This window comes from Lynx rufus, unplaced genomic scaffold (genome assembly GCF_022079265.1).
Source record: "Lynx rufus isolate CCGP_SWC_20201006 ecotype Redwood Valley unplaced genomic scaffold, mLynRuf1.p SCAF_2, whole genome shotgun sequence".
Taxonomy (NCBI): domain Eukaryota; kingdom Metazoa; phylum Chordata; class Mammalia; order Carnivora; family Felidae; genus Lynx; species Lynx rufus.
Genome location: NW_025814834.1, coordinates 116366722 through 116381732, shown reverse-complemented (window position 1 = coordinate 116381732; position 15011 = coordinate 116366722). Strand labels below are relative to the sequence as shown.

General features: G+C 43.3%; 1 protein-coding gene across 1 annotated transcript; it reads left to right on the top strand.

Annotated features, from left to right (window-relative positions):
- Positions 1–11090: 11090 nt before the first annotated feature.
- On the top strand, positions 11091–13521 carry PSMB4 (proteasome 20S subunit beta 4). The gene is made up of 7 exons (XM_047083537.1): positions 11091–11244; positions 11495–11701; positions 11978–12124; positions 12305–12386; positions 12772–12888; positions 13097–13185; positions 13396–13521. Exons 1-7 carry the CDS (start codon positions 11108–11110, stop codon positions 13406–13408), a joined length of 792 nt encoding a protein of 263 aa, XP_046939493.1. The 5' UTR covers positions 11091–11107; the 3' UTR covers positions 13409–13521.
- The last annotated feature ends 1490 nt before the right edge of the window (positions 13522–15011 follow it).

Sequence of the window (15011 nt, the reverse complement as noted above, 5' to 3'; positions counted from 1 at the left end):
GGCGCCAGGAGGAGGATGTTCGTGCAGGGATAGAGATGGTGGCAGTGACACGAGATGGGTCACACATAAGAGAGCTGATTAAAAAAATCATATAGTGGGGCGCCTGGGTGGCTCAGTCGGTTGAGTGTCCGAATTCAGCTCAGGTCATGATCTCATGGTTCGTGGGTTCAAGCCCTGCGTTGGGCTGTGTGCTGACAGCTCAGAGCCTGCAGCCTGCTCCAGATTGTGTCTCCAGTTCTCTCTGCTCCTCCCCCACTTGTGCTCTCTCTGTCTCTAAAATAAATAAACATTAAAAAAAAAATCATATAGTGAGGGGTTCCAGGGTGGCTCAGTTGGTTGAGCATCTCTTGATTTCGGCTCAGGTCATGACCCCAGGGTCAGGGGGTTGAGCCCTACATTGGGCTACCATTCTCTCTCTGTGTCTCTCTGCGCCTCTCCTCCACTTGTGCTCTCGCTCTTTCTCCCTAAAATTAAAAAAAAAAAAAAATCATACAGGGAAGCTAATGGTAGCCATGTTTCTCACTTTCAGAAAAAGGGAATTACAGAAATGAAAAGAGAGAAAATTAGAATATTCCCAGTGGTGTTGGATTGGAATTGGAGATATTGGTGTAAACTTAATAGTTTTTAATACCTATAGATAAGTATAGAAATAAATATTGATGTAAACGTACATGTGTAGCTCACTCCACTGAGAAGTCTTGTGAACATCAACATCTCCATAGTAAAAAGCTCACCTAAGGACCCAATCTTGGTTCCTAAATACTAGTCTCCACTAAAAGAAATCAAGGCTCCTCGGAAAAATGGCTGACACCAGGGCTTGTGCGGAGAGAAATTATGAGATGAGCGTAGAATATCCTGTTGTGCCAGAAAGGATGGGCTCAAAAATGATGGGGAAATGTTAAAAGGCTTGAAAACACTCTTACTGGCCAAATCTGGAATAATTTGAGCACTAAAATGAATAATGTTTAAATCCATGAGTTTCTAAAAATACAAAAAATGTCGGGGCGCCTGGGTGGCTCAGTTGGTTGAGTGTCCAGCTCTTGATTTTGGCTCAGGTCATGATCTCACAGTTTGTGGGTTTGAGCCCTGTTTGAGCCCCACTTTGGGCTCAGTGCTGATAGCACAGAGCCTGCTTGGGATTCTTTCTCTCTCTCAAAAATAAATAAACTTAAAACAATACAAAAATTGTCGCATTTAAATAATGATGGGGCAAAATCATCTTAAAAAGTCATTAAAGAGAAAGAATCCAGTTATCTTGCTTTTCTTTTTTTTTAACTTTTTTTTTTTAAGGTAGGCTCCACAGCCAATGTGAGGCTTGAACTCACCACCCTGAGATTGAGAGTCACATGTTCTACCAAATGAGCCAGGTGCCTCTTATCCCGCCTTCCTTACATGTGTTTAGCGCTGAGTAACCAAAAAGTAGCTGAGGGTAAGTGTCTCTCTACGGAAATAGTCAAGCTAAGGAATGAAAATGAAATAGCAGATTCAAAATATCATTATTTTGCAACACCAGTGAATTTACTGAACAGAAGCAATTGTTAACATCACAAAAAAGAGAGACAATCAGACACAATGGGCCTCCAATGAAAGAATACACCACCACCTACAGTCTCGCCAAAGGCATCCAACCTGGGTCTGATCAGACCTCTGGGTTGAGCTGCCCACATGCAGAAAAGCAGAGGAGAGAGGAACACAGTGAGTTGCACTATTGGTATACAATCAGCAAAACCCAGGCTGTAGGAAGAAGGAAGGGTACTCGGGTCAGACATCTGGAGTCTTCAATGGGTAAACGGTTAGGAAAAGAAAGGGATGGAAGAGGAAATCTGTACATTCAGTAATCTTCAAAATAGAAGATTGTTTCATGACCTCCACAAGAGGTGGAATGAAAGCAGTTCCAATGAGCTCAAGGTGAGAAAGATTAAGGGAAAGGTTAGACTGCAATTTTTTTTTTTTATGACATGACCTGACTTTTATTTTTATTTTTATTTCTTTTTAAAGTAGGCTCTACACCGAACGTGGGGCTTGAACTCCTGACACCAGGATCAAGGGTTGCATGCTTCACTGAGCCAGCCAGGCATCCTAAAGGACAATCTGAGATGAGATGGGAGGGGCAGGGTGTTGGCAGGGCCAGGAGGCCTGAGCTGTGCCTTCAGGGAAAATCAGCCACCTGTAATTAACAAAACTTTCCGCAACCTAATTCTAATCAGCAACCTAATTCTAATCATCGTGTGAAGTGTGAACAGTTCCTCTAACAACCAAAGTTTTCTGCTTGAAGAGCTTTATTTTCTATTGTCAGTGTAAGGAATTATCTTTAAGCCATTTTAATTGTTTGGAATTCCATAGCTTTTAAGTTTGACATTTACCAACTTCTCATTCTAAATTCATTTTTTCATTTGAAAAGATGACATAATTTAAAACTTAAAAAAATTTTTTAATGTCTACTTATTTTTGAGAGAAAGAGAGCGAAAAAATTATGACATAATTTAAAACTTAAAAAAATTTTTTTAACGTTTATTTATTTTTTTTTTAAATTTTTTTTCAACGTTTATTTATTTTTGGGACAGAGAGAGACAGAGCATGAACGGGGGAGGGACAGAGAGAGAGGGAGACACAGAATCAGAAACAGGCTCCAGGCTCCGAGCCATCAGCCCAGAGCCTGACGCGGGGCTCGAACTCACGGACCGCGAGATCGTGACCTGGCTGAAGTCGGACGCTTAACCGACTGCGCCACCCAGGCGCCCCTAACGTTTATTTTTGAGAGAAAGAGAGCAGAAGTAGGAGAGCAGCAGAGAGAGGGAGACACAGAATCGGAAGCAGGCTCCAGGTTCCGAGCTGTCAGCACAGGGCCTAATACGGAGCTCGAACCCACTAACCGTGAGATCATGACCTGAGCCAAAGTCGGACACTCAACCCACTGAGCCACCCAGGTGCCCCAACATATTTAAAATTTTAAGTAGTTATAACTGGAGCACTTTTAGCATATATTCACTATTTTACCCAACTGGACACATTCCAACCAAGAATCAAAGGGTAATAAAAAAATAATAATTCTACAGATTTTAGAATGGAAATAATAAAAATAAGTGGTTTTTCTTAGTCCTAACTATCCCTAAAAGGCAAGAGGAGATGAAAAGACTCTATATTGATTTGTATATAATGATAGAAGAATAACATGTCATTAAAAAGGGCTAAAGATTGGAAAACAAAACAAAACCAAACTTAGAATACATGCCAAATCAAAGAAGTGGGAAACACTGGAGGATAGTGTCCAGGGAAGCATGCCTCCTTGATAAAACTATAAAGAAATACAAGGGAGGGTGCACTGATTTCCTGTCAGGTTATGATCTCATGAGACTGAGCCCCAGGTCAGCATAGAGTCTACTTGGGATTCTCTCTCTCTCTCCTTCTCTCTCTTCCCCTCCCCTGCACTCTCTCTCTCTTTCACAAAATAAACTTAGAAAAAAATAAACTTATTACAAAAAAGAAATACAAGGGAGTGATGATTACAAAAGTCAGGAATAGTGGCTACTTTTTAGGGGCAAAGTGAGAATTGTGATTAGGACTGGGTGGGATAGTTGGAGTGGTTCCATTTCTTGATCTAGATGGTAGTTTCAAGGGTAGTTGCCTTACAATAATTCATCAAGTCATATATTTGTTTTGCGTGATCTTCTGTGTTTTATTTTTCAACTATAAAGGTAAAAAAACAGATGCATTTCTGTATCCAGATGCAGTTGGTTGATAATGCCTCCTCCTTCCCCTTCTACTCCTCCTCATTTATTTATTTATTTACTTATTTATTTATGGGGGAAAAAAAAGATCTACTTCCCTAGCCCTGCAACCTATAAATGTTACCTTATTTAGGGGCGTCTGGGTGGCGCAGTCGGTTAAGCGTCCGACTTCAGCCAGGTCACGATCTCGTGGTCCGTGAGTTCGAGCCCTGCGTCAAGCTCTGGGCTGATGGCTCAGAGCCTGGAGCCTGCTTTGGATTCTGTGTCTCCCTCTCTCTCTGCCCCTCCCCCGTTCATGCTCTGTCTCTCTCTGTCCCAAAAATTAAAAAAAAAAAAAAAAAGGTTGAAAAAAATAAATGTTACCTTATTTAGAAAAAGGGTGTTTGCAGTTGTCATTTAAGGAAGGATCTTTACTTTTCTTTTTTCTTTTCTTTATAATTTTTTTAAGTAGGCTCCATGCCCAGTGTGGGGCTTGAACTCACGACCCAGAGATCACGAGTTGGATGCTCTACCAATTGAGCCACCCAGGTGTCCCTAAAGGAAGGATCTTTAATTTTTTTTTTAATGTTTATTTATTTTTTTGAGAGAGAGAGACAGAGTGTGAGCAGGGGAGGGGCAGAGAGAGAGGGAGACACAGAATCCGAAGCAGGCTCTAGGCTCTGAGCTGTCAGCACAGAGCCTGACATAGGGCTGGAACTCACAAGCCATGAGATCCTAACCTGAGCCAAAGTCGGATACTTAACCAACCAAGCCACCCAGGGGCCCCAGGAAGGGTCCTTAAATGAAGAGAATATAATGAATTATCTGGGCAGGCCCTAAATGTAATCATAAGTGTCCTTAAAAGAGAAAGGCAGAGGGGGATTTGACCCAGAGGAGAAGGTGACATGAGGACAAAGAGTGATGTACCCACAGGCCAAAGAACCCTCCAGAGAGGGTGTGGCCCTGCTGACGCCTTGACTTCAGACTTCTGGCTTCTAGAACTGTGTGAGGATACATTTCTGTTGTTTTAAACCACTGTGGTTTGTTATTTGTTACAGCAAATGAATGCACCAGGTAAGTCATGGCAGGTCAGTCATCCTACTGCAGCAAGAATCTACATAGATTACAAAAAACACATTATTTATTTGTTTGTTTGTTTATTTATTCATTTATTTATTAAAGTTTTTGTTTCTTAGAGAGAGAGAGAGAGAGAGTACGTGCACACAAACAGGGGAGGGGCAGAGAAAGAGGGAGAGAGAGAATCCCAAGCAGGCTCTGTGCTGTCACCACAGAGCCTGGCATGGAGCTTGATCTCATGAATCATGAGATCATGACCTGAGCCAAAACCAAGAGTTGGACACTTAGCCAACTGAGCCAGCCAGGCGCCCCCCACAAGTATATTTTTTAAAAAAGCACCAAAAGGCTGTGGAAGGATGAGGACTAGGTGACATAAAATCCAGAGATGGAAAAACCTTTCTGAGTTAAGTTGAGCACAGGCTGAGGTTAAAGCATAATCTAGGCAGAATGCTTCTATTTGGGAAAGAGAAATCACACTTTTGGTGGTCATTCAAAACTGGAAAATTGGAGTGACAAGTTAAAAACTGAGGGGGCCTCTAACGGTGGCTAGTTTATCCATGGAACATTTGCTGAACTCTTGGAATGTGCAGGAGGCTGGAGAGGCTGACTAGAAGCTTCTAAAAGGCAGACTAAATCTCCCAGTCTGGAATTATTGGTTAGGAAATAAAGACCTGTTGAGTCAGAGGAAGAACCTCAACTTTCAACTGGTCTCCTCTTCAAGATATCTGCCTGATTCGGGGCGCCTGGGTGGCTCACTGCGTTGAGTGTTCAACTTTGGCTCAGGTCATGATCTTACGGTTTATGAGTTCAAGCCTTGTGTTGAGCTCTGTGCTGACAGCTCAGAGCCTAGAGCTTGCTTCAGATTCTGTGTCTCCCTCTCTCTCTGCCCCTCCCCTGCTTGTGCTCTCTCTCTCTCTCAAATAAAGATATTAAAAAAAAAAAAAAGACATCTGCCAGATTCTGAGCTGCATGGAGCAGGAACCTGGAGAGTCAGCTCAATCTTCTTTAGTATTTTGGGGCTAAGGAGATGAAGACCTGCCCAGTTTTCAATCAGAAGGTTGTGAGGAACATGTGAGGAACATGTCTGAAGAATATGAGCAAATCAGACTGAAACAGCAACCTGACCCTGACACCGCTTAATTCCTGACTAGATTGAGTTGATCAGCCCCTCACCCTATCTGCCTGAAAGAAAAAAAGGAGAATGTTCTCTGTTGGAAAAGAACATGATATAGAGCCTCTAGAATTATTAATCATTTCTGGAAAAAAAGAAAAAAATATTCTATTTGCATAGAGTAAAAGAAACATGACCAAAATGAAAAGAAAAAAAAGAAGAAAATGCACAGATGATCCAGATACTAGAGTCAGCATACAAGAATGTAAAAATAACCTAGATTAACATGTTAATGAAGAGTGAAAACAATGAACATAATAGATGAAAATATGGAAAATTTAAATAGAATTGGAATCCATAAAAAAGTCAAATGGACATTTTAGAACTGAAAAAAAAAATCTGAAGAATTCAATGTAAGAATTTAACAGCAGATTGGACAAAGTAGAACATAGGATTAGTGAATTGGAAGACAGGTCAATAGAAAATACTCAAGTTGGAGGCACCTGGGTGGGTCAGTGGGTTAAGAGTCTGACTCTTGATTTCAGCTCAGGTCACAATCCCAGAATTGTGGGACTGAGCCCCACATTGAGCTCTGTGCTGACAGTGCGGAGGCTGCTTGGGATTCTCTCTCTCTCTCTCTCTCTCTCTCTCTCTCTCTCTCGATGCCTCTCTCCCACTCATACTCTATCTCTCTCAAAATACATAAACATTAAAAAAATGTTTAAAAAATATATTTAAAGACAATACTCAAGTTGAAACGCAGATATCAAAAAGACCAGAAAACAAGAAAGTATGAAGTAGGGTGCCTGAGTGGCTTAGTCAATTGAGCATCTGACTTCAGCTCATGTCATGATCTCACGGTTTATGAGTTGGAGCCCCACATTGGGCTCGCTGCTGTCAGCGCAGAGCCCGCTTCAGATCCTCTGTCCCCATCTCTCTCTGCCCCTCCCTGGCTCTCTCTCTCTCAAAAATAAACATAAAAAGAAAAAGAAAGAACGTATGAAGCACAGGGACATGCTCAAATAGATAGCATATTTGCAGTCTAAGGAGAGAAAGGAGAATTCTGGGCAAAAGCAATATCTGAAGAGATAATGGCTGAGAATTTTCAAAAACCAGTGAAAGATACCAACTCAAGAAGCTCAGCAAACCCAAGGAGGATAGATACAAATAAAACAACGCCTAGGTACATCCTCCTAACACTGCTGTACATCAAAGACACTGTTGAACATCTCAAAAAAAGTCAGAAGAAAGAAAACCACATTATCTTCAAAGAAACAACAGTATGACACTCAGGTGACTTCCTAACACAAACAGTGGAAGTCAGAAGATAATGAAATAACATCTTTAAAGTTTCAAAAGAAAGTAACCATCAACCCAGATTTCCATAGGAGAGGAAAAAAATGCCACCACAAAAAAAGTTTCAAAAAGACACTTTTACCAAAACATGTAAAAAAAGAATAAAGTTGGGGATCTTACACTTCCTGATTTCAAATCTTGCTACAAATCTACAGAAAGCAAAACAGTGTGGTACTGTCATAAAAACAGACACACAGACTAATGGGATACAACACAGAACCCAGTAATAAATCCTCACACATACAATCAATGAATTCCATGAGGTACAAATGCCATCCATTGAGGAAAAGACAGTCTGTCCAATAAATGATGTTGGGGAAACTGGATTTCCACAACTTAATTCCAAAGAATTAAGCTGGATCCTTACTTTATACCATATATAAAATTTAACTCAAAATGGATAAGAGATGCATGGAGTGCCAGGCTGGCTGTCAGTGGAACATGTGACTTTTTTTTTCTTTTTTAACGTTTTATTTATTTTTGAGACAGGGAGAGACAGAGCATGAACAGGGGAGGGTCAGAGAGAGGGAGACACAGAATCTGAAACAGGCTCCAGGCTCTGAGCTGTCAGCACAGAGCCCAACGCAGGGCTCGAACTCACGGACCGCAAGATCATGGCCTGAACCGAAGTCGGACACTCAACTGACTGAGCCACCCAGGTGCCCTGGAGCATGTGACTCTTGATCTTGGGGTTGTGACTTCAAGCCCCACATTGGGTATAGAGATTACTTAAAAATAAAATCTTTTCTAAAAAGTGGATTAGACATCTAAATACAAGAGTTAAAACTATAAAACTCTTAGAAGGAAACCAGAGGAGAGCTTCATTGACATTGAAGCATTAATAATTTCCTGTATATGAAGTCAAAAGTATGGGCAACAAAGGAGTAAATTGATAAATAGGGATACATCAAAACTGAAAACTTCTGTGCATCAAAGGACACTGTTGAAAGGCAATTTCAGTTCCTGCCTTTGTGGGGACTTTTAGTTTGGCAGAGGAGACAGTATTACGGCAAGTGTGATGCATGCTGTGAGAGAGATACTGTAGAACTGAATTATAGAGGATGTAAAATTGCAAAAATCCTCAGGGAAGACCCATAGAGTAGTGCAGCTATGGCGAAGCTGGATAGGTTTTCTTTCTCATCTTTCTGTTATACGCCGCCCCCCCCCCCCAGCAGGTCAGGAAATGATCCTTAACTCTTTTGGAGTTGAAGGTTCAAATTCCATTTCTCCTAAAAAGTAGAGTAGTGAAAATGTTTGTGAGGTGGTGGGGATGGTGGTTGCTATATTCCAATTTAGTCTAGTTTTATTTCTGTTCTGAGAATTTAAGGACATCCCCTATATTCAAGCATATCCTGACAGGTTTCAGGTTTCAAATCCAGTCCAGGGATTGCTGATTTAAGAGCTTAAACTTTGGTGGGAGCTAAGTGTTAATTACACTCAAAGTTAACAGCCAACCATAGAAAATCAGGCACACTTAAAAAAGATTTTCCAGATAATATCAGACCTGCTTTAGAAAAGTGGGGCACCTGGTTGGCTTCAGTAGGTTACACGTCGGACTCTTGATTTCAGCTTAGGTCATGATCTTGTGGCTTGTGGGTTGGAGCCCCATGTTGGGCTCTGTGCTGACATCTCAGAGCCTACTTGGAATTCTCTCTCTCCTTCTCTCTCTGCCCCTCCCCTGCTCATGCTCTCTCTCTCTCTGTCTCAAAATTAATAAATACACATTAAAAAAAAATAAAAAGAGAAGAAAGAAACTTCCAAATTTCCCTTGTTTGTTTAATTTATGTCTTGTTTTTACCTCATAACAAAAGACAGGCTGGGAGCACCTGGGTGGTTCAGTCGGTTGGGCGTCCAACTTCGGCTCAGGTCATGATCTCACGTTCATGAGTTCCAGCCCCGTGTCAGTCTCTGTGCTGACAGCTCAGAGCCTGAAGCCTGCTTCGGATTCTGTGTTTCCCTCTCTCTCTGTCCCTCTCCCCATCACAGTCTGTCTCTCTCAAAAATAAATAAACATTAAACAAAAAATTAAAAAAAAAAAGACAGGGTGGTCACCTTCTTTTGAGTATTGCATCATCAAATGTTGGCGGTTTGAGAGCCATTCTACTCTCAGGCTGGATGATTCTAGATCCTTTCACTTTTCTTCATTTAGGCCTGATGGAATTTTGACTACTTGTCTGATCTCTGGAACTGGTACTGGCCCCACAAGAACCTTAATCTGAGGACCTAAGAAGGAGTGAGACCAAAACCAGCAAGCCATGAGACCACTTCTAAACAAGGACATAGCCAGTTAATTGCTGATTGATTGACTGATTGATTGATTTAAAGTTCATATAATGAGGGCTCTGGCAGCTACAAATAACAAAGTATTCGCGTAGTTTTTGAGGAATCCCAGTAAGCCATCATCCCACTGAGCACCTGCTATTTGTTCAAGTAAAACTGAGTGACCCAAGAGTCACTTGGAATATAGGGTTTGAGGAAGTGGCTATTAATTAGAAAAATAAGTATATTTTTCAAGACCAAAGGTGATACAATGAGTGTCAGTTGGGTGCCTCTAACAAGATCTTGAACCTTCCCTTTCCAGGGTTTCATGACCCAATAAAATTTTTTGTTACTTAATTAGGTTAAGATTTCCTGCATTGCTTTGGTTCAAATTAACTCATGGAATTTTTTTTTTAACGTTTATTTATTTTTGAGACAGAGAGAGACAGAGCATGAACAGGGGAGGGGCAGAGAGAGAGAGGGAGACACAGAATCTGAAACAGGCTCCAGGCTCTGAGCTGTCAGCCCAGAGCCCAACACGGAGCTCGAACTCACGGACCGTGAGATCATGACCTGAACCGAAGTCCGACGCTTAACTGACGGAGCCACCCAGGCGCCCCATTAACTCATGGAATTTTTAAAACGAAATTGATTTGGTTTCCCACTAAGTAAAAAATTTTTAATTCAAGTTGTGTGGGGAGGAGTGACAAAGTAGTGATTTTAGGTTCACCAGTTTGATTTTAATTTTTAAAAAATGTTTATTTTGAGAGAGAGCCTGCGCACCATGACCTTAGCCAAAATCAAGAATCCTGGGCTTAACCCCTTTCGCCACCCAGGCGCCCCGCCCAGTTTCATTTTATATACTGTTCCAGTCCCTGCTACATAACCACATTGAAAAGGAAACTTCTGGAATTTGGTTTCATGCCCACAGTCAATGGAATTTTTCTGCTGCATACGAGGTGGGCAAGAGCATCTGACAATAAGAAAACTTTCAGATATCTGTCCAAGTTCCCACAGAGTGAGTGACCCACCTGAAATACCATACACCACAGGATTTGCACATCTGTATGATTCTTTTTTAAATCTGGGCTTGAAGACAGATTTACCTTCACTCTCTGTGTGGCCACGTAAAATCACTACACCACAAGACATATTTATAAAACGGGTGGAGTAATGCCTGTTATACAAGGCTGCTTTGAGAAATACACATGTTAAGAGATCCCGCGTTCACTGTTAGTTTCATATGGGCTTTTTGATAAAGACACAGAAAAAGGACAAGAGAATTTCTGCCTCCTCGCTCAGGATCAGTGTCTTGAAGTGGTTCCACATACCTACCTCCCAACCAACCTCCCCGACCTTGAATTTGTGCGTCAGAAACTGATCTAGTCTAGACTACTGCGCGGCGGCGCCGCGCTGCTACGTCACGCGATTCCACAACTCTGGGTCCCAGCCGTCAACCACAAGGAAGGTAGAAGGGCCTTGACCTCATCAACATGGCTACTGGAGGTGGCCGGCAGGAAGAAGGTGTGCCCACAGAGGGATCACTTCCACTTCCGTTGGCGCAAGCGCTGTCATTTCTTCTGCCACCGTGACTAAGATGGAAGCGTTCTTGGAGTCGCGGTCCAGTCTTTGGGCCGGGGTTCCGGCCCCGGGGCAGTTTTACCGCATCCCGTCCACTCCTGGTGCCTCGGATCCGGCATCCGCTCCCTACGGGGGTCCAATGACGCGCACGCAGTAAGCTCTTGGCGTCCGAGCCTGCGCAGGGGGCGGGACGGTGGGACCTGGTGCGGCGGGCCGGTGCTTAGGGAGCCGGGAAGGCGAGGTGAGGGTCGCAGGGCAAGCGAACAGCGAGGAGCGCGGGGCGGAGAGTCCCGGAGAAGCAAAGGAGGCCTGGAAAATCAGAAGCGGAACCCACTGCGCAGAAGAGGGCTCCGGCTCTTCCAACGTTCCTCCCCTCGCCAGACCTCCCTCTCTCTCTGTGCAGGAACCCCATGGTGACCGGGACCTCGGTCCTCGGCGTTAAGTTTGAGGGCGGAGTGGTGATCGCAGCAGACATGCTGGGCTCCTATGGCTCCTTGGCTCGTTTCCGCAACATCTCTCGCATTATGAGAGTCAACGACAGCACCATGCTGGGTGCTTCCGGAGACTATGCTGATTTCCAATATTTGAAGCAAGTTCTTGGCCAGATGGTGTAAGTCATCTGGAGAAGAGGGAGTAGATCCCAGGTGGGGAGAGGAACTTACTGTTTTGTTTTTAGAAATCCCCATAGAAGTCCTAGAGTGGAGGAGTCTGAGGCTGCAGCAGAGGGCCGGAAAGTTGCTGGGGTTCCGTGGAAGAGGAGAGTGTTTACAATACATAGTTTTTGGCGTTAGGGGGGTGTAGAATGAAGAAGATTGTAACTTTTGTGGGGTGGATGGAATTGCCGATTTCCATTCTCCCCCTTTCCTCACAACCAATTCCTTTGAAGGATTGATGAGGAGCTGTTGGGAGATGGACACAGCTATAGTCCCAGAGCTATTCATTCCTGGCTGACCAGAGCCATGTACAGCCGCCGCTCCAAGATGAACCCCCTGTGGAACACCATGGTCATCGGAGGCTATGCTGATGGAGAGAGGTTGATTTGAATACAAATAACTTATTTCCCCACCCACCCAACTACTAATGTCTATGTAGCATCTTCTCTCTCCCCCCTGAGGGAATGCCACTTCTCAGACCCTGTTGTCCCATCCTTCAGCTAAAGTACCTAAGAAAGCCTAAAATGAAATGAGCTCTTTGACCTGTTATGTCCTGTTAGCTTCCTCGGTTATGTGGACATGCTTGGTGTAGCGTATGAAGCCCCTTCGCTGGCCACTGGTTATGGTGCATACTTGGCTCAGGTATGTAGGGGAGAGGGGTTGGAAGACAAAAGGCGATGGGGGCTTGTGGTTGTCTGCTTGTTCTTCCTGTGAAATTCCAACGTGGACTAGGCTAGGATCCCTACTGCTGGACACGTGGTTTCTTTGTAGTCTGGAGGCTGTATGTCGTACTTACGTTCCAATGACAGAGTGGTGGCTCAGAGATTCAGTAGACATGTGCAAAGAGGAAATGCTCTAGAACTTGCCCTTCAAGTAGGTCTTAGCACAAGTAAGCAGAATTCATTCTGGGGAGGCAGGAGGTGGAATGTCACCTTTTTAACCCATTTATGCTGCTTTTCACACCGTGGAATTGAGACAGGCTGGTATTCAGCCTCTGGTATCTCCCATGTTTTCCCCATTTCCCTAGCCTCTGCTGCGAGAAGTTCTGGAGAAGCAGCCAGTGCTGAGCCAGACCGAGGCCCGAGAGCTGGTGGAACGCTGCATGCGTGTGCTGTACTATCGAGATGCCCGTTCCTATAACCGGGTAAGGAGGGATGTGAATAATAAAGATGACAGGACTCTAACTGGCATGTTCTCAATAGTTGGGATACCTGGGTCTTTGCTTTTGAAGAATGGATTGCCGAATCTCCTATTTGCAGATTAGGGGAAGACTCTCTACTTGACCTTTGAGCAGGTCCCAGGAACTTCAGGTGGGGGTGGGCATTTTTATTGAGAGCTCTGCTTTCTTTCAGTTTCAAATTGCCACCGTCACCGAAAAAGGTGTTGAAATAGAGGGGCCACTGTCTGCAGAGACCAACTGGGAGATTGCTCACATGATCAGGTGATTGACATTAAAATTACAAAAGAAAACATAAGTGGTAGAACAGATGGGAGTCTCCTTGGCTTGCACTAAGCTGGGTTTTTCTAGAGGTCTCCTCCAAAAAACCTCTTTGGCGGGGAGAGGGGTTTGGGTTGGAGGACAGAGTTGCTTTTAGGAATTAATTCCTCCCCCTGTGGCTTCACAGTTTTATTATGTTTTCTTCCTTTTTAGTGGCTTTGAATGACATACAGATGCATTATCCAGAACTGAAAGTTGTGCCCTTCTTCTCACTTTGAACTTGGCTGGTTCAAAGGTATACTTTTCTATTGTAAAATAAATAAATCCTTTGAAATGCTGGCTGAGTGGTTTTATTGTCTGACCAGGTCACAGTAAGAGTGAAGTTGCTAATTACTGCCACATGCCATCTGCATTCCTGGTCAGAGAACCCTTTGGCTCTTGGTTCTCATAGCAGATACAGGATTCTCTGCAGGACAGCACAGGAAATCTGCCACGGTCTTCATTTGGGCCTATGCTGAAATCAGCTGTGTAGAAGCCAGGCTTAATTTTTGTGGGATAACAAAGGGCTTAACATTTTTCTTCAACATTTATACCCACCCATGTGCTAGATTCTTAAAGAATTTCTGGTTTAATGTTGGTTGCAAATGTGATTTTAGTTAAAACAGTTTCAAAGATAGAAATAGTGTCTGGTAAAGCTGCCCCCAGCGGGACCTGACAGCTCAATCCCTCACCTAGGGCCACCTCCTCACCCTTAGTAGAGGAAATACTGAGTAAATTCAGCATTTAACCTAAATGTTTATTGTCCAGATCTACGATCAGAAAACCTCTTAAAGGTCTTATGTGTTCAGGGGCACCTGGGTGGCTTAGTCGTTTAAGCATCCCACTTCAGCTCAGGTCATGATCTTAGGGTTTAAGCCCCCCTTCAGGTGAGCACTGCTTCTCTCTTTCCCTCTCTCTCTCTGCCCCTTGCCCCCTTGTGCCCTCTCAAAAATAAAGTATTAGGTGATCATTTAAAAGTTTAGGGGCACCTGGGTGGCTCAGTCAGTTGAGCATCTGACTCTTGATTTCAGTTCAGATTGTGGTCTCAGGGTTCATGAGTTCAAGCCCCAAGTCAGGCTCTGCACTGACTGTGGAGCCTGCTTGGGATTCTCCCCTCTTTGTTCCTCTCCCGCTTGTTCACTCACTCTCAAACAAGTAAACTTTAAAAAAAAAGTCCTCTAAGTTTAGCTGTGACTCAAATCATTTGGGGCATTAAGCCAAATTCGACTCCCAAAATGGTGTTAAACCAGAATTTTAACGTTTATTTTTTGAGCAAGAGACTGACAAGCATGAATGGGGGAGGGGCAGAGAGAGAGGGGGTAAGATTCTGAAACAGGCTCTAGGCTCTGAGCAGTCAGCATAGAGCCCGATGTGGGACTTGAACCCACGAACCTACGACCTGAGTCAAAGTTGGACGCTTAACTGACTGACCAACCCAAGCGCCTCTAAACCTGAATTTTAAAAATGAACACCCTAGGTGATTCTGATGCACATCCTCTCTAAACTGCTTTGAGAACTAGTATAGGCAGCAAGCTCAAAGTATTTTTTTTTTAAACTCCAACTATTCCAGAACTTCAGTAAGGTAAGAGTAGAGGGAGAAATCAAAGTATCTCCATTTTATCCATGTCGCAACAAACTAGTAAATGAAAGTAAATCATGAGTTTTCTGTCTTCCACATATTCAGTCTCAACACAGAAAGTAGTCAATAAATACTTGTTTATTGATTAAACTGAATTATAAAAAAACAAAAAAACAAAAAAAAAAAAACTTCCTTCTACTACTAAGCCATG

Coding starts and splice junctions, on each gene's coding strand:
- PSMB4 (XM_047083537.1), top strand. CDS start 11,108: ATGGAAGCGTTCTTGGAGTCGCGGTCCAGTCTTTGGGCCGGGGTTCCG. Junction 11,702..11,977: donor CAAGTTCTTGGCCAGATGGT/GTAAGTCATCTG, acceptor ATTCCTTTGAAG/GATTGATGAGGAGCTGTTGG. Junction 12,125..12,304: donor GGCTATGCTGATGGAGAGAG/GTTGATTTGAAT, acceptor ATGTCCTGTTAG/CTTCCTCGGTTATGTGGACA.